General features: G+C 52.4%; 2 protein-coding genes across 3 annotated transcripts in view; both read left to right on the top strand.

Annotated features, from left to right (window-relative positions):
* LOC116986574 (cell adhesion molecule 2-like) overlaps positions 1–204 on the top strand; it is a 36,401-nt gene extending 36,197 nt beyond the window's left edge. The window contains exon 12 of the mRNA XM_033042172.1: positions 177–204. Coding sequence (XP_032898063.1) covers positions 177–204 — 28 coding nt within the window. The remainder of the gene's footprint in view (positions 1–176) is intronic.
* Positions 205–272: 68 nt separating this feature from the next.
* Positions 273–20,156, top strand: LOC116986847 (protein turtle homolog A-like). Of its 2 annotated transcripts, XM_033042591.1 has the most exons (14): positions 273–472; positions 2,725–2,870; positions 4,992–5,134; positions 5,558–5,698; positions 6,038–6,154; positions 7,100–7,247; positions 7,438–7,549; positions 8,347–8,522; positions 9,170–9,414; positions 14,089–14,173; positions 14,729–14,875; positions 18,692–18,737; positions 19,113–19,600; positions 19,882–20,156. In XM_033042591.1, the coding sequence occupies exons 1-14, from the start codon at positions 375–377 to the stop codon at positions 20,064–20,066; spliced, it is 2,277 nt and encodes a 758-aa protein (XP_032898482.1). In that variant the 5' UTR covers positions 273–374; the 3' UTR covers positions 20,067–20,156. The 2 variants fall into 2 exon arrangements, with proteins under 2 accessions (XP_032898482.1, XP_032898483.1); XM_033042592.1 differs by lacking the exon at positions 14,729–14,875.
* Positions 20,157–20,662: the final 506 nt, after the last annotated feature.

A 20,662-nucleotide genomic window follows, 5' to 3' on the forward strand; every position in this document is an offset into this window, starting at 1 on the left:
GTTGAACATCTGTAGAAAATTCCAGTGAGAACTAAAGCAGGGCCGTGGGATGGGCCATCATGAGGCTAAAACATCTGGGAGAACATCTGGATATATGTGCGCACCATTGAATATCTGTCATTGTCAACCAGATGTTTTCAACCAACATCTACAGCTGGGTGTGGTATGTGTTCTAGGACGAGTATACTGGTGATCGCTGGTTAGCGAGGACTCAGTGAGCCAGAGGGCCTGTTTCCACGCTGTATCTCGAAACTAAAATAAACTAAAACATCTGGGGAGGTAGGGAGCTGCTGGGCAGATGTTAATTTTGGAACTTGCTGTGTGCCACAGGACCACCAGTCATTTTGCAAGCGCCTCAAAACGCCACCATCAACATGACCCAGGACGTGGAGTTCGAGTGTGAGGCAGACGCCTATCCCTCCAACGTTACATACACCTGGTCAAAGCACAGGGTCAACGTTCAATACATCAGGTCAGTCACCACGGCAGCTCCAGTGGGCAAAGGGCAACTAAGGCGACACAGTGCAGCAGTGGGTAGAGTTGCTGCCTCAGGGCACCAGAGACCCAGGTTCGATCCTGACTGCAGGTGCTTTCTGTACGGAGTTTGTTCGTTCTCTGTGTGATCGTGTAGGTTTTCTCCAAGTTGCTCCGATTTTCTCCCACATTCTTTTTTTTTTTTTTTTTTGAAAATATTTTTTTATTGGAGATAGGTACATAACCTATTTACATCATTACAGTCTTACATTTTTAAATTGATAATATTGTCAATTATTATTACATTGTCTCCAATACTTTTTGCCTTTTTTTTTTTTTTAAACTAGATAGAACTAAAGAGATAGATGAAGAAAGAGAAGAGAGAGAAGAAAAACAAAAACAAAAACAAACAAAAAAAAAAAAAAAAAAAAAAAAAAAAAAAAAAAAAAAGGAAAAAGATAGTTAAAGAAGAATGGAAAAATTTATTAAAATAAAAAAGACTTCATTCGAGATATATTCGTACATTTCAGAGTATAGTATTTCATCTATTCTTTAGCCCGCGTGCTAGTCAGGTTCCTGTGCTGAACCATTCTGACCCTTTAAGTAATCAATAAAAGGAGACCATGTTCCAACGAATAATTCCTGTTTGTCCAACAGGGAAAATCTGATTCTTTCCACGTTTAAGGTCTCCGTCATTTCTATAATCCACATTTTGATTAAGGGCCTTTCCAAAATTTTAGAATTAATTTTTTTCCTGTTATTAAACTATAATCAATAAAGTTTCTTTGTGTTGTTCTAAGTGTTTGATTTAATTCTAATATTCCGAGTATTGTTAATTTTGGATCTGGGTCTAATTGTGTGCTGGTTACTTTAGATATTATACTAAAAATATTTACCCAGAATTTTTAAATTTTTATACAGTTTGCAAACATATGAGATAATGTAGCTTCTAAATGTTGACATTTATCACATATAGGTGAGATATGTTGAAAAATTTTATGTAGTTTTGTTTTTGAATAATGTAACCTATGTATTACTTTAAATTGTATTAGAGAATGTCCAAGTTGCTCCGATTTTCTCCCACATTCTAAAGACACACAGGTTTGTAGGCTAATTGGCTATGGTAAAGATTGTAAATTGTCCATAGTGTGTTGAGTAGTGCTAGTGTATGGGGACCGTTGGTCTGTGCAGACACGGTGGGCCGAAGGGCCTGTTTCCGCGCTGTGTCTCCAAACTAAACTAAACTAATACACAACTCTAAACAATCCTCAACTCAAACAAAGAGTATATGTGAGCAAAGTATCAAAGGAACACATGAAGAAGGGTGAAGTCTAAAGATGGGTCTCGACCCGAAACGTCACCGATTCCTTCTCTCGAGAGATGCTGCCTGTCCCGCTGAGTTACTCCAGCATTTTGTGTCTACCTTCGATTTAAACCAGCATCTGCATTTCTTTCCTAAACATGAAGAAGGGACTTGACCCGAAATGTCACCTATTCCTTTTCTCCAGAGATGCTGTCAGACCCTGCTGAGTTACTCCAGCTTGTTGTGTCTGTCTTCAGTTTAAACCAGCATCTGCAGTTCCTCCCTACACATGAACACATTAAGATGCACTCAGATCCCAGCTGTGCCTGCTGTTCCCAGAAGGCCTCTAAATCCCCTGTGGACAACAGCCGCCCCTCGTAACTCTGGGCAAGGGCAGGCAGTGAGTGACAGCAGGACCCTCGACTGCCCGCCCCCTCCACCCGTGAATGACCCAGGAGCAAGCCGACCTCCTCACCACCTCTACACTGGGTGACCAAAGGTCAGCAGCATGGGACTGAATTGCAGCCAAGATGTGAGGAGCAGCCCATTTAGATACTTAAACAGGGGTTGCACTTGCAGCCTCTGACACTGCACAACCCTACGACTGACAGACTCATCCAGGCCACTGATGTGATGAATCAGACTACACTGGCAGCATCGTAACCTGGTTCCCATCTCCATATCCCTGGGTCAGACTACACGGGTGCACCACGCCCAGTTCCAGTCCCAAGGGTTTGAAGGGCCCTGGTGCAGTCAGAGTGTGTAGGAAGGGACTATCTGAAGAAGGGCCTCGACCCAAAATGTCACCTATCCCTTTCTCGAGAGATGCTGTCTGACCCGCTGAGTTACTCCAGCCTTTTGTGTCTATCTTCGGCCCTGATTGTGGAGTTGGTCAGTTGTGCTGCTCACCCTCTCTCCTGTCTGCCTCTGTCGCCCTGCACCCACAGGGACATGCGTCACCGAGTGTCCGTGCGGTCGGACGGGAGGCTGCTGCTGCGGGGGGCGACTGCACTGGACAGCGGCTGGTACGCCTGCACCGCCAGCAACGGGGTGGGAGAGCCGCCGCGACTCGATGCCTACCTCTCCGTCCTGCGTGAGTAGCTGCAGGGTGTGGGACAGGAGCTGTGGGATGGGACTGTCCTTCACTGGTCACCTCACTGGGCCAGAGGGTGTGGGGGTGTGAGTGGTCACCTCACTGGGCCAGAGGGGGCTGGGGGTGTGAGTGGTTAACACACTGGGCCAGAGGGGGCTGGGGGTGTGAGTGGGCATTACACTGGGCCAGAGGGGGCTGGGGGTGTGAGTGGGCATTACACTGGGGCAGAGGGGGCTGGGGGTGGGGGTTGGTCACCTCACTGGGCCAGAGGGGGCTGGGGGTGTGAGTGGTTAACACACTGGGCCAGAGGGAGTGGGGTTGGGGGTGGTCACCTCACTGGGCCAGAGGGGGCTGGGGGTGTGAGTGGCCATCTCACTGGGGCAGAGAGGTGAGTTGGATGATCAGCCATGGTCATATTGAATGGCGGTGCCGGCTCAAAGGGCCGAATGGCCTACTCCTGCATCTATTTTCTATGTTTCTATGTTTCTATGGCACACACTCTCACCCCGAAAGCTGCAAATCCCTCAGTGCTTCCTTCCTCTTTATTTTACAAAACAAAGACTTATTGCAATTATAATATGTAGTACTGACATACGCAAACTGCCAAAACGGCAAGAACATCACATCCAGAACATCAGGCTATCATAAACCACCAACAACTAAACATAGCACGGTAGCTTCTCGCTCCCCTGACTCTCAGTCTGAAGAAGGATCTCGACTCGAAACATCACCTGTTCCTTTTCTCCACAGATGCCACCTGACCCGCTGAGTTACTCCAGCTTTCTGTGTCTATCTGCGGTGTAAACCAGCATCTGCAGTTCCTTTCTTCACATAGAACAGTAGAGGGTAGGGACTGGCCCTTCGGCCCACAGTGTTTGTGCTGAACATGCTGCCTGGTTAAACTGATCTCCTCTGCATGCAATTGATCCATACTCATGTGATAGGAGCAGAATTAGGTCATTCAGACCAACAAGTGTACTCCACCATTCAATCGTGGCTGATCTATCTCTCCCTCCTAATCCCATTCTCCTTCCTTCTCCCCATAACCCCTGTCACCCATACCAATCAGTGCTATCCATGTGCCTGTCCAAAAGCCTCTCGATGCCATTTATCATGTCTATCTCCACCACCATCCCTGGCAGCACGTTCCAGACACACACCGAGCTTCGTATCAAAAAAACCTGCCCGCACATCTCCTTTAAACTTTTTACTCGACTTATTTAAAAACTATCCCCTCTAGTCTTCGACATTTTTACCCTGGGATAAATGTTCTGACCATCTATCCAATCCACGCCTCATCTAATTTTATATACATCTATCTGGCCACACCTCAACCACTAACATTCCAGAGAAATCCTAATTTTCCCAACCTCTCATTATAGCCAATGCCCTCCAATGCAGGCAGCGTTCAGGTAAACCTCTTCTGCACCCGCTCCAATGGGCGACCAGAACTGCACACAATGCTCCTAATGCAGCCAAACCAGTTTGATAAAGCTGCATTTGACCCTCTGACCCTCATACCCAGTGCCCCGACTGATGAAGGCAAGCATACCAGGTGTACTCTTTACCATTCTATCTACTTGTGTGGCCACGTTTAGGGAGCTATGGGCTTGGACCCCAAGATCCCTTTGTGCTGTTCTAGACCGAGACTGCATTGTTCTAGAGTGGTACCGGGCTGCTTATGTGCTGTTCTCGAGTGGGAATGGGTTGTTCTAGAGTGAGGATGTGTTGTTCTAGAGTGAGAATGGGTTGTTCTAGAGTGGGTGGGTGGCTGCTATAGAATGGGATGGGATTGTTCTGGAGTGGGATTGGATTGTTTCCGAGAAGGAACAATTGCTCTAGAGCGGGGCTGTGTTGTTCTAGAGTGGGAATGGGTTGTTCTATAGTGGGCGGTGGGGTGTAGGCTGCTATACAATGGGGCGGGATTGTTCTGGAGTGGGATTGGATTGTTTCTGATAAGGAACGGATTGTTCTAGAGCGGGGCTATGTTCTCGCGTGGGGGTGGGCTGCTCTGGAATGCGACCGGCTGTGCTAGAGTGGGGCTGGGCTGTGCCGGAGTGCAACATGGTAGTGGGTGTACCTGGGGCTGGGCGGTGCTGACACTCGCTCTGTGCCCCTCAGACCCAGCCTACACCCTGCCGATGCCTCCCATCACCATCCTCGCCTCGGGGCTGGGGGGTCGGATCCCGTGCCCGTCTGTCTCCACCCCCCCACTGAGCCACGTGACCTGGAGCAAGGACGGACACCCACTGCCAGTCGCTCAGGTAGACGTCTCACTGCCGGCTCCCCACCGTCTCCCCGTCTCCGCCATCTCTCCGTCTCCCCTTCTGTGCTATCTCTGCTGTCTCCGCCTTCTCCCTGTCTCCTGCATTTGTCCATATCCCTGTCTCTCCCGTCACCTCCTCCCCCCCCCCCCCCCATCTCACCATCATAACCCCACCATCTCCTCACTGTCTCCTGGTTTTCCCCCACCATCACCACCCTGTCCCCCCACCATCACTCAGTCTTCCTGTCTTTGCCCCATCTGTGTCCATCTTCTCCACATGGGCACATCACCATCTCTCTCAAATCTCTCCCTATTTATTTTGTGCTTGTTGGTTCTTGCTATTGTGCCTCCCCCTCTCCCCCCCTCCCCCGCTCCCCCGCTCCCCCTCCACTCCCCCCCCCCCCCCCCTCCCTGTCTGCAGGTGCCTGGTTGGTCCCTAGCGGAGGACGGGGCCATACTGATAGCGGTGGTGGACAACACAGCTAGGGGTGTCTACAGCTGCACCCCCTACAACAGCCTGGGCACCCTGGGGAACTCCACCCCCACCCACATCATACTCAAGGTTTGTATCTGCTGCCCCTCCTCCCACTCTCTCTCTATCCCTCGCTCTCTCCCTCCCACTCTCTCTCCATCTCTCTCATCCCCCTCTCTCCCCTCCCTTTATCTTTCTCAACCCCCTCTTTCTACAGCCCCCTTCCCCTCCTCTTTCTGTCCCCCTCTATCCCTCTCTCGTACACACCCCCATCTCCGTCCTCTCAACTGTTGTCTCTCCCTTTCCCATTGTCTCCCCTCCTAGTTCTCTCTCCCCCTGAGCCCCCCCCCCCCCCCCCCCCCCCCATGTCTCTCTTCTCTGCCACTCCCTGCCTCTCCCTCTGTGACTGAGCTCAGTATTTGTCCTCAGGACCCTCCGAAGTTTGTAGTGCGGCCGGCGGCGAGTTACCGGTCGGCAATCGGTCAGGAGCTGAGAATCGGCTGCACCGCCACGGGGGATCCACGGCCCAGAGTCAGCTGGAGCAAGGTGGAGGGGGGGTGGGGGGGTGAGAAGGGGAGTCAGCTGGGGGAACGTGGGGGGGGGGGTGGGGGAGTGAGAGGGAGGGAGAGTCAGCAGGAGGGTGGAGGAGGGGGAGAGGGAAAGGGGAGAGTGGTGAAGAGGAATGGGTGGAGAGAGGGAGGGTTGGAGAGATCGGGGATGAGTGGGAGGGGAGAGGGGGGTGTCAGCTGGAGCATGGTGGGTTGGGGGGGTGGAGGGGGAAGGGGTGGGAAGGAGGGGGACAGAGGGATGGGGTGGGTGTTGGACAGGTGGTGGTGAAGGATAGGGAGAGGGAGGAGAGAGGGAAGGAGGGTGAGAGAGGGGGGGAAGAAAGTTTAGTTGAGTTTATCATTGTCATATGTACTGAGCTACAGTGAAAAGCATTTTTGTTATGTACTATCCAGTCAAAGAAAAGACTATGTATGATGACAAGCCATCAACAGATAAAGGATAAAGGGTACGACATTTAGTGCAAAATAAAGTCCAATAAGATCGGATTAAAGATAGTTCCAGGTCTCAAATAAGATAGATGGGAGGTCAGGACCACACTCTAGCTGATAAGAGGACGATTCAGTTGCCCGATAACAGCTGGGATAGCTGCACTATCCCTAAATCTGGAGGTGTGCATTTTCACACTTCTGTACCTCTTGCCTGATGGGAGAGGGGAGAAGAGGGAGTGACTGGGGGCAGTCCTCGATTATGTTGGTGGTCTGGCCAAGGCTGTATGAAGTGTAGATGGAGTCAATGGAGTAGAGGTTGGGTGGGCACTGGGGGGAGAGAGGGGTGGGGGCTGGTGGTAGACGCTGGGGGTGGGGGGCTGGAGGACAGAGGAGTAGGGGGTGGGGGCTGGGGTTGAGGGGGTACTGGCAAAATGGGTGAGTACGGCCCTGGGTGACTCCACTCTCTCCTCTCTCTCTCTCTCTCTCTCCACAGCCGGACAAGGTGGGTGCCCATTACCGGGTGCTGGTTGACGGGACACTGTTCCTCGGCCCCGTCTCCCTGCAACACCACGGCCTCTGGGAGTGTGTCGCCAGCAACAACGTGTCGCAGGTCACCACCAACACCCGGCTCCAGGTCACAGGTCAGAGGTCACCGCCCAGCCAGGGGCAGGGAGGCGTGTGGTCCTACAGATTATGGGGGTGGGGTCCCAGTGTTTGAGGATGAGGGGTCCCACAGTTGGGGGGGATGTGGGGTCCAGTTTGGCCGTCTGGGGGTTTGGGGGCAGTGTGGCTTGTGGGTGTGTGAACTCTCCCCTTTGACCCCTGCCCCAGGCACCAGTCCACACCCTGCGACCACGGTGACCCTCGGCGCTGGAAGTTTTGGGGTGAATGTTTCCTGGTCTCCGGGGTTCGATGGAGGTCACCAGCAACACTTCTCCATCTGGTAAGCCCCCCATGGTGGCGAAGTCAGGGCTCATCAGTATCACGGAGGTGAGGGCGGATTTGGACAAAGCTCGCTCGATAGGAGCTGCTATCTCCTCCCTGACCTATGACATGGCCTGGGTATACCTATCTCCTCGGCCCAAAGCCCTTTGTTTGGACCATGGTCCCCTCCTTGACCTCCACCACCCTCTGCACCCATTGGGGCTGATTGTGCCCAGGGATGACTTTTCACCTCATGGAGACCACGTTGCCAAGATGAACCAGTCCCCACATTGTATGGCTCCAGTGGCCCCTACTGCCCTCTTTGTGTGACCCTGTGCCCTCACTGTGACCCCCACTGCCCTCACTGTGACCCCCACTGCCATCACTGTGACCCCCACTGCTCTCACTGTGTGAACCCCACTGCCCTCACTGTGAACCCCAGTGCCCTCACTGTGACCCCCACTGCTCTCACTGACCCCCACTGCCCTCACTGTGTGACCCCCACTGCCCTCACTGTGAACCCCAGTGCCCTTGATGACACCACTCCGGGGATGGGCCAGAGCTCCACGGAGGGAGACACTTTGCTTTCTGCACCCATACATCTGAGTGCATGGATGATGAAGATCAGAGCTCAACGTCTCTCTTCTTTCCCTCCGTCACACTCCCTCCTTCCACCCCTCAAACTCTTCTTCCGCACTCCTCCCCATTCGTCCTCTATTCCTCTCTCCAACTCTATCTTTCCATCAGTCTCTCCTCAACCACCTCTTCCCATGTCTCTATCTTTCACTCTCTCTCTCTCGTTCTCCCTCTCCCCAGGTTTCGGCAGGTGGCCCCCCAGCTACACGGCTGGATTTTCCGGAAGGTTCCGCTGGGTGCCCGCTGGCTGTGGGTGGCTGGTCTGTGGCCTGACACGTGCTACCAGTTCAGTGTGCTGGCACAGAGCGAGCGGGGGAGCAGTCCCTTCACTGAGATCCTGTCCGCCTGCACCCAGAGTGAGTGCCCACCCTGACCCTTGACCTCATGCCGACCCCCAAACCTGTGCCCACCCCCTACCCCATGCAGACTCTGACCCCTGACTCGCACCGACCCTTGACCCCACGCCGACCCCTGACCCCACGCCGACCCCCTACCTCATGCCAAGCCCCGACCCCGCGCTGACCCCGACCCCCTGCTGACTCTGACAACCTTACTCGCACCGACCCCTGATCCAGCGCCGACCCCACGTTGCCATCCAAACCCACAACACCAAGACAGTGCCATCTTCTGCCCCTGTGCTGACCCCTGACCTTGAGCTATATACCTCTTACTCAACTTCCCAAAGTTGACCCTGAGCTCTGCTCACCTCTGACTCCAAGCTGACCTCCGCTTTGACTCTGTGACGGTGACATCAAGCCCCTGGAATGACCCCTCACCCCTCGCTGTATTTGTCACCAGCCAATACTGCACTGACCTCTGCCCAGGATCCAACCATCTGTGACCTCTGACCTCTGACAATGAGCAAGGACCCTGTTGTTACCATCCTGACCCCTGGGAGAAATACCTGACCCCTGTCCCAAAGTGCTGACCTCTGACACCCATTGACCGAGCTGTAACTCCCAATCCATCGAACACTCTTTCACCCCCCCCCCCCCAAAAACAGGTGTTCCCATGGCAACAAGCCCACCCCGGCACCCGGTGATGGAACGGCTTCACCTCCTCCCACCCAGCTCCCTGGTGGCCAATCGGACCCAGCGCGGGATCTTGCTGTGTTGGGCAGCTCCCCTTCCCTCCTCACTGCCTCCCACCGTCTATCTCCTGGAGTCCTGGGAAGGCAGTGGCTGGAGACTGATGTACAGTGCGATCCCAGCCACACAAGAGGAGCTGCTGCTGACGGGGCTGGTCAAGGTGAGAGGGAGGGAGAGTGGGAGAGAGTGGGCGTGAGAGACAGGAGAGAGGAGGGGAGAGAGGGAAGGGGAAAGTCATAGAGAGGGGGATGTGAGACAGGAGAGAGGGTGAGGAAGGGAGACGTGGGAGAGAGGGAGGGTTGTGATGGACAAGGGAGAGAGGAGGGGGTAGAGGGAAGGGGAAAGTGGGAGAGACGGGAGAGAGGAGGGAAGGGAAAGGTGGTAGAGAGGGAGTGGATGTGAGACAAGGTGGAGAGAGAGAGGAGGGGGCAATAGGAGAGTGGGATGAGGTGTGGGAGACGAGAGGAGGAGGAAGTGGGAGAGAGGGAGTGTGAGGGAAAGAGGGGGTAGGACCGGGTGTAAGGTGTGAAATAGGGGAGAGAGAGAGGGAAGGATGAGGAGGGTGAACGAGGAGAGTTCATAACAAGAGGATTTCAGTATAGGAATAAAGAGGTTCTTCTGCAGTTGTATAGGGCTCCGGTGAGACCACATCTGGAGTATTGTGTACAGTTTTGGTCTCCTAATTTGTGGAAGGACATCCTTGTGATTGAGGCAGTGCAGCGTGGGTTCACGAGATTGATCTCTGGGATGGCGGGAATGTCATATGAAGAACGATTGAAAAGACTGGGCTTGTATTCACTGGAGTTTAGAAGTATGAGGGGGATCTTACAGAAACATATAAAATTATAAAAGGACTGGACCAGCTAGATGCAGGAAAAATGTTCCCAATGTTGGGCGAGTCCAGAACCAGGGGGCACAGTCTTAGAATAAAGGGGAGGTCATTTAATACTGAGGTGAGAAAAAACTTTTTTCACCCAGAGAGTTTTGAATTTGTGGAATTCCCTGCCACAGAGGGCAGTGGAGCCCAAATCACTGGATGGATTTAAGAGAGAGTTAGATAGAGCTCTAGGGGCTAGTGGAGTCAAGGGATATGGGGAGAAGGCAGGCACGGGTTATTGATTTAGGACGATCAGCCATAATCGCAATGAATGGCGGTGCTGGCTTGAAGGGCCGAATGGCCTCCTGCACCTATTTTCTATGTCTATGTTTTTAGTTGGGAGAGAGGTGGAGGAGCGAGCAGATGGAGGAGAAGGCAAGAGGAGCGAGAGATGGTGTGTAGGAGAAAGGGAGGGGAGGTGAGGGGGGGAGGGGGGGGATACGGGGAAGAGAGGGGAGACCGGGTGAAAGAGAACAGAGGGAGCCATTGGCATTGTTGCTTTTATTGTCACATGAACCAAGATAAAGTGAAGAACTGTAGCAACACAAGAACACGTGGTGCAAAGTGAAAACTAACTAGAATGCAGAATATAGTGGAACAATGTTACAGCTTTACAGTACAGGGAACTCGCAGATTTTAAAAGTCCGCTATGAGGTAGATTGGCAGATTCGGACTACACCCTAGTGCATGAGAGGACTGTTCAGTGGCCTGATAACAGCGGGCAAGAAGCTGTTCCTGATAATCTGGTCGTATGTGCTTTCAAGCTGTTGTATCTGCTGCCCAACAGTAGAGGGGGGTGGAGGGAATTATGTTGGCTGCTGTCCCAGGGCAGTTTCTTGTGGTCTTGTGCAGGACTAGTGCCCAAACCCACAGAATGCCTCCTGCGGTACATCTGTAGACGCCAGTAACAGTCGTTGGAGACACGCTGAACTTCCTCAGTCTGATGAGGAAGTAGAGGCGTTGGTGTACTGTTTTTAGCAGTAGTTTCACTGGGGCTGGTCCAGGACAAATTGTTGGTGAAGAGGGGAGAGAAGGGGAGGGGAATGGAGAGAGAGAGCAAAATACGAATAAAAGGATTATAATAGTTGGTGACTTTAATATATTGACTTTGTTAGCCATCGGTGCCAAGGGCTTGGTTGTGACACAATTTGGGCACTATGACCAGGAAGGTTTTCTGAAACAGTATGTAATGGCCATACTAGGGAGAGAGGGGGGGGGGGGGGTGGAGGAGCAAGTCAATGACTGAGTGTCAATAGACAATAGGTGCAGGAGTAGGCCATTCGGACCTTCAAGCCAGCACCGCCATTCAATGTGATCATGGCTGATCATCACCAATCAGTACCCCGTTCCTGCCTTCTCCCCATATCCCCTGGCTCCGCTATTTTTAAGAGCCCTATCTAGCTCTCTCTTGAAAGCATCCAGAGAACCTGCCTCCACCGCCCTCTGAGGCAGAGAATTCCACAGAGGGAATTAGTCAGTGGGGGACCACTGTGGGACCAGTGACCATAAGTCTAATAATTCTAACTATCTTGAGATAGTTATGAAAAAAGTATAGGACTTGTCTAGAGGTTAAAGTTCTAAAATTAGGTAATAATAATAATAATAATAATAATAATAATAATAAATACTTTATTGATCCCCTCAGGGAAATTCAGATGTCCAGAAGCCCCCAACCAACAAACCCACAGATTCAAAACGAACGCAGACAGAAAATACATAGAATACAATGTGGACACTACCTGAGAGCAATAAGTACTTAAAAAGACCAATAATTAACAGTTAAAAATTAAAAATTGCAAAATGCATCCCCCTACAGCCTAGCGGTCTGAATTATAAAATCTAATGGCTGCAGGGGTGAAGGAGCTCCTGAACCGCTCCGTTCTACAGGGCAGGGAGAGGAGCCGGTTGTTGTTCCGAGTGCTCTTTTGACTCTCCAGAATTATATGGAGGGGATGCCCGGGGTTTTTCAGGATGACCTGCACCCTGTGCCTCATACGCCTCTCAAGCACATCCATCCCAGAGTCTACTCTCCCCTCCAGCACTGAGCTAGCTCGTTTAACCAGTTTGACCAGCTTCTTGTTGTTTTTTGCACTAATGCTGTTGCCCCAGCAGACAACAGCGTAGAAAATAACGCTTGCAACCACAGTGTTATAAAACATGTGCAGCATCTCATTACACACATTGAAGGATTTGAGCCTTCTGAGGAAAAAGAGTCTGCTCTGGCCTTTTTTGTAGAGGGAGTCAGAGTTGACAGACCAGTCCAGTTTGTTATCAAGGTGCACTCCAAGGTATTTATATGTCTGCACCACCTCAATGTCAGCCCCTGCAGCGTTGGGGGAGCTTGGACCTGCCAAAGTTAACCACCATCTCTTTAGTCTTAGTTGTGTTCAGGATGAGACAGTTCTCTTCACTCCAGGCACAAAAGGCACTGGTCAAGTTCCTGTATTCCTCCTCCTGCCCGTTCCTTACACATGCCACAATCGCTGTATCATCTGAGTATTTCTGTATGTGGCATGTGTCAGACTTATAGTTAAAGTCTGCTGTATACAGGGTGAAGAGGAACCGGGCCAGAACCGTTCCCTGTGGGGCTCCAACATTGCACACCACTGTGCCAGAGACCCTGTCCCCCAGCTTGACAAACTGTGGTCGACCCGTCAGGTAGTCATATATCCAGGAGATACATGTGGAATCCACCCCCATCTTCTTAAGCTTGTCATTCAGAATCAGGGGTTGGATGGTGTTGAACGCAATTGAGAAGTCGAAGAACATAATCCTCACATAGCCACCGGGTTTGTCCAAAAAGGAGTAGATCCGGTGCAGCATGTAGAGGACTGCGTCATCCACCCCAATGTTCTCCTGGTATGCAAACTGTAGTGGGTCGAGTGCGTGCTGGACTTGTGGTCTCAGGAGACGAATGAGTAGCCGCTCCATTGTTTTCATGATATGGGATGTAAGTCTAATTTGGATGTAATAGTACACTTAGGAAAGAAATGAAGAGGATTATAAACGTGGACATGGGATCTACCTGCCAGATAAGGTGAGGGAGAATCCTAAGAGGTTTTGTAGGAGACTAGGCAGCCTAAAGGATCCATGTGCTCAGTCATGGGACCTAGGGGAGATCCTCAATTAATTCCTATTGTGTGTATTAAATGTGGAGAGTGTCGTGCAATCGAGGGAATTTGGGGAAGAGAATTTAATGAGTACAAGGACAAGCCAGGGTGGCGCGGTGGTGCAGCGGTAGAGTTGCTGCCTGACAGTGCCAGAGTCCCGGTTTCGATCCTGACTACGAGTGCTATCTGTAAGAAGTTTGTATGTTCTCCCTGTGACCACATGGGTTTTCTCCGAGATCTTCGGTTTCCTCCCACACTTCAAAGACGCACAGGTTTATAGGTTCATTGGTTTGATATAAATGTAAAATTGTCCCTAGTGTGTGTAGGATAGCGTTAATGTGCAGGGATGGCTGGTCGGCGCGGACTCGGTGGGCAGAAGCTGTTTCCATGCTGGACAACTCTATGTGAGATGGAGAGAGAGATGGAAGGAGAGAGAGGCGAGGAAAAGAGAAGGAAAGTAGGGGAGAGAGGAAAAGGGAAAGCAACATGTAGGGGAGAATGGAAGAAATGATGCAAGGCAAATGGAGGGAAAGAGGAAAGGAGAAAGAGAGAAGGGAGGATGAAAAGGAAGAGAGGATGTAAAGAAAGTGAGATTGAGGGAGAGTGAGAGAAAGAGGCAGAAAAACAGAGATGGTGAGGCAGAGAGCGGTAGGTGGAGGGAGGGGGGTGGTGGAGGGAGGGCCATGAGCAGAGAGCTCTGAAGGAGGGAGGGGGAGGGAGTGAGGGAGGTGGGGAGGGATGCGGCGAGGGAGGTAGTGATGGAAGGATACAGAGTGGGAGTGAGGGGGGAGAAGGGCAGCCTCGGGCCACACTCCCTCACCCTGCCGGCTCTCGCTCCCTCCCTCAGGACTCGCACTACCTGCTGCGTCTGCGGTCCCGGCGTGGGGAGCAGGTCAGTGTGGCCAGCCTCACCGTCAACGTGTCCACACAGGGTGAGTAGTTGCGGCCTGGAGCCGCCATTGATCCGCGCCTCCTCCCTCTTTCTCTGGGCCGAGCCTCGTGGGTGGTGGGCGGGGTGCACAGAGTCACTGTGGGTGGCCAGGTGCACAGACTCATGGTGGCCAGGTGCACAGAGTCACTGTGGGTGGCCAGGTGCACAGAGTCACTGTGGCCAGGTGCACAGGCGGCACTGCATCAAGCAGGGGCAGGGAAGGGCAGAGAGGAGCCGCACATTCAGCAGTCGGGGGTAATGAGCAGTGCGGCCACAGGTGACGGTTAACTGTGAGGGGTCACGTCTTGCAGGGAGAAGGGGCAGTGTAAACTGGAGGGCAGGGTCTATAAATGGGCGAGGAGGGGGCGTGGGGAGAGGAGAGGAGGAAGGGAGCATGTGGGGCTGTGGGGATAGGAAGGAGCGCGAGGGGGAAAAGGAGGGAGTGCAAGGGGGAAGGGAGTCAGTCACCTGACCAGGATTGCTCCTACATCAAGATAGTAAGCTGTGGTGGGGCAGAGTGACCTCACGATCTCCCTGTCATCCCCTCTCCCTGCAGGAATGGTGTGGCTCCCTCCCCAGGAGGGGGGGGACGGGTCGGTGAGGGCAGGGGTCATCGCAGGAGGCTGCTTCCTGCTCACGGCCGTGATGGTCAGCGTGCTGGTCTCCTGTGTCAGCAACCTGCGGCGGGCACGACGGAGGAAGGGTGAGAGGGGGGGGGAGCGTGTGGGGTGGAGGCACGGGGAAGAGGGGCAGGTGGAGGGGGGGGTGTCAGGGAGGGGGACGCAGGGTGGGGGTGTGGAAGGCAGGGGGAGTCGTGATACAGGTATGGGAGTGGTTGGTGGAGGAGGAAAGTGGTGAAATCATTGGACAAAGTCAGCATGGATTTACAAAAGGTAAATCATGTCTGACGAATCTTATAGAATTTTTCGAGGATGTAACTAGTAGCGTGGATAGGGGAGAACCAGTGGATGTGGTGTATCTGGACTTCCAGAAGGCTTTCGACAAGGTCCCACATAAGAGATTAGTATACAAACTTAAAGCACACGGCATTGGGGGTTCAGTATTGATGTGGATAGAGAACTGGCTGGCAAACAGGAAGCAAAGAGTAGGAGTAAATGGGTCCTTTTCACAATGGCAGGCAGTGACTAGTGGGGTACCGCAAGGCTCAGTGCTGGAACCCCAGCTATTTACAATATATATTAATGATCTGGATGAGGGAATTGAAGGCAATATCTCCAAGTTTGCGGATGACACTAAGCTGGGGGGTAGTGTTAGCTGTGAGGAGGATGCTAGGAGACTGCAAGGTGACTTGGATAGGCTGGGTGAGTGGGCAAATGTTTGGCAGATGCAGTATAATGTGGATAAATGTGAGGTTATCCATTTTGGTGGCAAAAACAGGAAAGCAGACTATTATCTAAATGGTGGCCGACTAGGAAAAGGGGAGATGCAGCGAGACCTGGGTGTCATGGTACACCAGTCATTGAAAGTAGGCATGCAGGTGCAGCAGGCAGTGAAGAAAGCGAATGGTATGTTAGCTTTCATAGCAAAAGGATTTGAGTATAGGAGCAGGGAGGTTCTACTGCAGTTGTACAGGGTCTTGGTGAGACCACACCTGGAGTATTGCGTACAGTTTTGGTCTCCAAATCTGAGGAAGGACATTATTGCCATAGAGGGAGTGCAGAGAAGGTTCACCAGACTGATTCCTGGGATGTCAGGACTGTATTATGAAGAAAGACTGGATAGACTTGGTTTATACTCTCTAGAATTTAGGAGATTGAGAGGGGATCTTATAGAAACTTACAAAATTCTTAAGGGGTTGGACAGGCTAGATGCAGGAAGATTGCTCCCGATGTTGGGGAAGTCCAGGACAAGGGGTCACAGCTTAAGGATAAGGGGGAAATCCTTTAAAACCGAGATGAGAAGAACTTTTTTCACACAGAGAGTGGTGAATCTCTGGAACTCTCTGCCACAGAGGGTAGTCGAGGCCAGTTCATTGGCTATATTTAAGAGGGAGTTAGATGTGGCCCTTGTGGCTAAGGGGATCAGAGGGTATGGAGAGAAGGCAGGTACGGGATACTGAGTTGGATGATCAGCCATGATCATATTGAATGGCGGTGCAGGCTCGAAGGGCCGAATGGCCTACTCCTGCACCTAATTTCTATGTTTCTATGTTTCTAGGAGGGGTGAGGCATGGGGTGAGGGGGTGGTGATGAAAGCTGTGTGGGTGGGAGAATAACTAGGGCAGGACCTACACAATAAATGGCGGGGCTCTGCGGAGTGTTGTAGAGCACAGGGATCTAGGAGTACAGGTACATAGTCCCTTCTATTAAGAGAGAGTTGGATAGAGCTCGAGGGGCTAGTGGAATCAAGGGATATGGGGAGAAGGCAGGCACGGGTTATTGATTGGTGACGATCAGCCTTGATCACAATGAATGGCGGTGCTGGCTTGAAGGACAGAATGGCCTTCTCCTGCACTTATTTTCTATGTTTCTTAAGGGGAATGGGTAGGGTAGAAGCCCAGTAGGGGAATCAAGAACCAGAGAACATAGATTGAAGATGAGGGGGGAAGGATTTAATAGCAACCCGAGGAACAACCTTTTCACACAGAGGATGGTGGGTATATGGAACAAGTTGCCAGAGGAAGTAGTTGAGGCAGGTTCTATCACTTCATTTAGTGGACATTTGGACAGGTTCATGGATAGGACAGGTTAAGAGGGACTAGTGTAGATGGAGCATCTTGGTCAGCATGGTCAAGTTGGGCTGAAGGGCCAGTTTCCGTGCTGTGACTATGACTGTGTAGTAGGAGGGAGAGGCAGCATCTGTAACCCCATCCAGGACCTACACTCATTCACCACTGCACTCGACTCTCTACAACCCATCCGATCGCTACACCACTCAGATTCACTCTGGGGAGAATTTGTACAATATGCTGGTTCTCTGAAGTTGAAGTTGGGGGATGTTGTGGAGACGGTGTGGGTGGGCTCTCTCCATTGGCTTCCTGTGCCTGGACTAGGTAGTCCAAGTCCCAGCAACAGATGTGGACACAGGAACTGCAGATGCTGGTTTTGCAAGAAAGGACACAAAGTGCTGGAGTAACTCAGCAGGTCAGGCAGCATCAATGGTGAACATGGATAGGCGACGTATTGGGTTGGGATCTTTCTTCAGATTGATTGTAGTAAGGGGGAGTAAGCTGGAAGAGGGGTATGGTGGTTCAAAGCCTGGTATGTAATAGGTGGATACGGGTGGGGGAGGCAGATGTGCAGGAAGGAACTGCAAATGCTGGTTTAAACCAAAGATAGACACAAAAAGCTGGAGTAACTCAGCGGGTCTGCGACACGAGCGGGTCGACCCGAAACGTCACCTATTCCTTTTCTCCAGAGATGCGGTCTGACCTGCTGAATTACTCTAGCATTTTGTGTCTATCTTGATCAATAGATGGGTGGACAAAGGTAAGGATGGGAACAAGACAAATGGCTGTGAGATATGGAGATGAGAATATGAAGTGGCTGCTGCTCCAGTCTGTGTGTAGTCACACTCTGGTGGTGGAGGAGACCCAGGGTAGAAAGGTCGGTATTTGCCTTTCCCGAAGTGGCCTGTGTACATCGGCAAGACCAAGACCAAGCTGAGACTCGGCGACCATTTCACCGAACACTTGACCATGTAAGGCTTAGGATAAAGGGGAGGTCATTTAAGACTGAGGTGAGAAAAAACTTTTTCTCCCAGAGAGTTGTGAATTTGTGGAGGGCAGTGGAGGCCAAATCACTGGATGAATTTAAGAGAGAGTTAGATAGAGCTCTAGGGGCTAGTGGAGTCAAGGGATATGGGGAGAAGGCAGGCACGGGTTATTGATAGGGGATGATCAGCCATGATCACAATGAATGGCGGTGCTGGCTCGAAAGGCCGAATGGCCTCCTCCTGCACCTATTTTCTAAGTTTCCATGTTTCTTAGGCCTGCTGGATCTCCTGGGGTTGCTAATCATTTTAGTTCCCCTTCCCATTTACATACTGACATTTCTGCCCTGGGCCTCCTCCATTGCCAAAGTGAGGCCACATGCAGACTGGTGGAACAGCACCTCATATTCTGCTTGAGTAGCTATCACCCCAGCGGTATATTCATGGACCTCCAATTCTAGGCAACTAAGCAACAACCCTTTCCCCGTCTCCTTCCATGTGTATCCCTTCCTCAGACTTCACATTTCTCATTCCTTGTCTCGCACGCTTTTGACTTCTCCCTAATCTGGCTTTTGACCAGCCATCTGCCATCAAGCCTCACCTGTATCCACCTATCACTCGCCAGGCTTTGTCCCACCCCACCTCTCTTCCAGCTTTCTCCCCCCTACTACAATCATTCTGAAGAAGGGTCCTGACCCAAAACATCACCTATCCATGTTCTTCATTGATGCCGCCTGACCCGCTGAGTTACTCCAGCACTTTGTGTCTTTTTTCTCCTGGGAACTGTGAATAATAACTCCTGCAATTATTTGAAGTTGCAATCATAGTTTTCTTTGCATTTTTACAGACGTTCCAATCATGTTCAGTCATTTCCAGACATCTCCAGAATCACGGTAAGTCTTTCTGTGTCCAACAGTTTGCAAACATCACTCAATCAATCACCAAATTACTACATCTGCAATAAGGTCATCCGCAGTGACCTTATCCACAATGTAACGTGGCGACCAGCATTCACAGGAAGCCTCCAGAACGCCTGTGGACCACGCGTGCTCCTTCTCCAGGGGGTCATGCGGACACGGACGTAGGCCCAGAAGAGGGGCCAGGCCATCAACTTGGGTAGAAGCTGAAACTGCCCACTGCCTGGATCCACAAACCATGCCTGGGAGTGTGTGACGGGACAGTGTAGAGGAAACTTCACCCTGTGTCTGATCCGTGAGAGTGTGTGACGGGCCGGTGTGGATCTAACCTGCCTGCCTCTTTGTCCCCAGATACCCTGACAGCCCAGATAGTGTCCTGAAGCTGAAGGTCCTGGTTCCAGTCTACGAGACTTTCTCTGGTGTTGACTGCTCCCCCGGGGCAGTCAGTGCCGGGGCGGACCGGCCAGTGTCGGCCCGCCTGCAAGGTATACGCCGGGGCCCCGATGGTCGCTTTGCTGTGGACCCAGGCCCCAGCCCCGTGGCTCTGGCCTTCCCACAGAGAGCGGAGGGCAGACTGGAGCGTTGGGGTCACCAGCTGGAATCTGGGCAGACTTCCACCCCTCTAGCCAGCAGCCCAGCTGGCGAATCCAGGCCTGTCTTCACCCCAGGCCTCAGCCCCATCCATGTACCACCAGGCCCCAGCCTCAGCCTACCCAGGGCTCTGGGACCCAGCCTGAGGAGCGGGGCAGAGCTCGACGCAGGGACAACCGACACAGGGATCCTGAGGTGCGGGGAGAGGAGAGCCCACTGCACCGACCCACCGCACCCCAGCTGGCAAGGTCAGTGGCTGGGTGGGGACAGGGAGGTGGGGTTGGGGTTATGGGATGGGGAGATTGGGAGAGGGGTTGTGGTGGCAGGGATGGGGGGTGGGGTCAGGGGAGGTAGGGGGGGTAGGGACTGGGTTGGTGTGGTTACGGGGGGTTGGGGGCGGGGACAGGGGTGGAGGCCAGAGAGAGTTGGGGGTGGGGATGGGAGCGCGGGGACGAGGGAGGTGGGGGGTGGGATCATGTGATTCTCACTGCTGACCCCCCCCCCCCCCCTCTCCCTCTCTCCTCCCCAGACCCTAGGCTTGGGCTGGACCTCCCCCCTGGGTCCCTCCCTCCCTCCCACCTGGCCTCCCCCACTTCCCGCTGTGCTGCTCTGTGGGCAGAGTTTCAGGAGGTGCGGGGGGCAGTGAGGGGGGTAGGGGACTGGCAGAGGGGAGGGAGCCCCCATCGCTCGATCCAACAAGCCACTCTGCTCTGAGACCTGCCCTGGCATCGGACTGTGCACCTTACTGCAAGGAGTGGAATCAGACACAGTGCACAAGTTGGAATAAAACCATTCTCTTGATCACTCACGTGTCAATCATTTAACTTGTGAACAATTTGCATCAGAGGTGTAAAGGGAGTGTCGGTGCAGGATTCCCCAAAGGTTAATGTGCCTGTTGAATCGGTAGTTCTCGCTCGCTCCTGTGTCAGACAACGTTCTGCCATCGCTTTCCCACATCTGTGCCGCTGCAGAGACTGTCTGCAGTGCAGGCCTCACCACCGCAAGTCAGTAGTTGGACCGTTGTCTGTACCTCTCCTCAGTTGCACTCCTCAGAGTTCGAGAAGCCCCACTTCTTCAGGTTGAGTCCGCAACGTCTATATACACATAGTCAGTAGTAATGAAGGCAAATGTAATGCTAGCATTCATTTCAAGAGGACTAGAATATAAAAACAGGGATGTGATGCTGGGGGAGGGGAGGGGAAGAGGGAGGGTGAAGAGGAGGGGAGGGAGTGTTGGGGATGAGGGGGAATGGAGGAGGATAGGGGTAGGAAGAGGGATGGGGAAGAGCAGTTGGGTGGAGGGCTGCCGTG

The sequence above is a fragment of the Amblyraja radiata genome, chromosome 24 (genome assembly GCF_010909765.2).
Source record: "Amblyraja radiata isolate CabotCenter1 chromosome 24, sAmbRad1.1.pri, whole genome shotgun sequence".
In the NCBI taxonomy this organism is placed as follows: Eukaryota; Metazoa; Chordata; class Chondrichthyes; order Rajiformes; family Rajidae; genus Amblyraja; species Amblyraja radiata.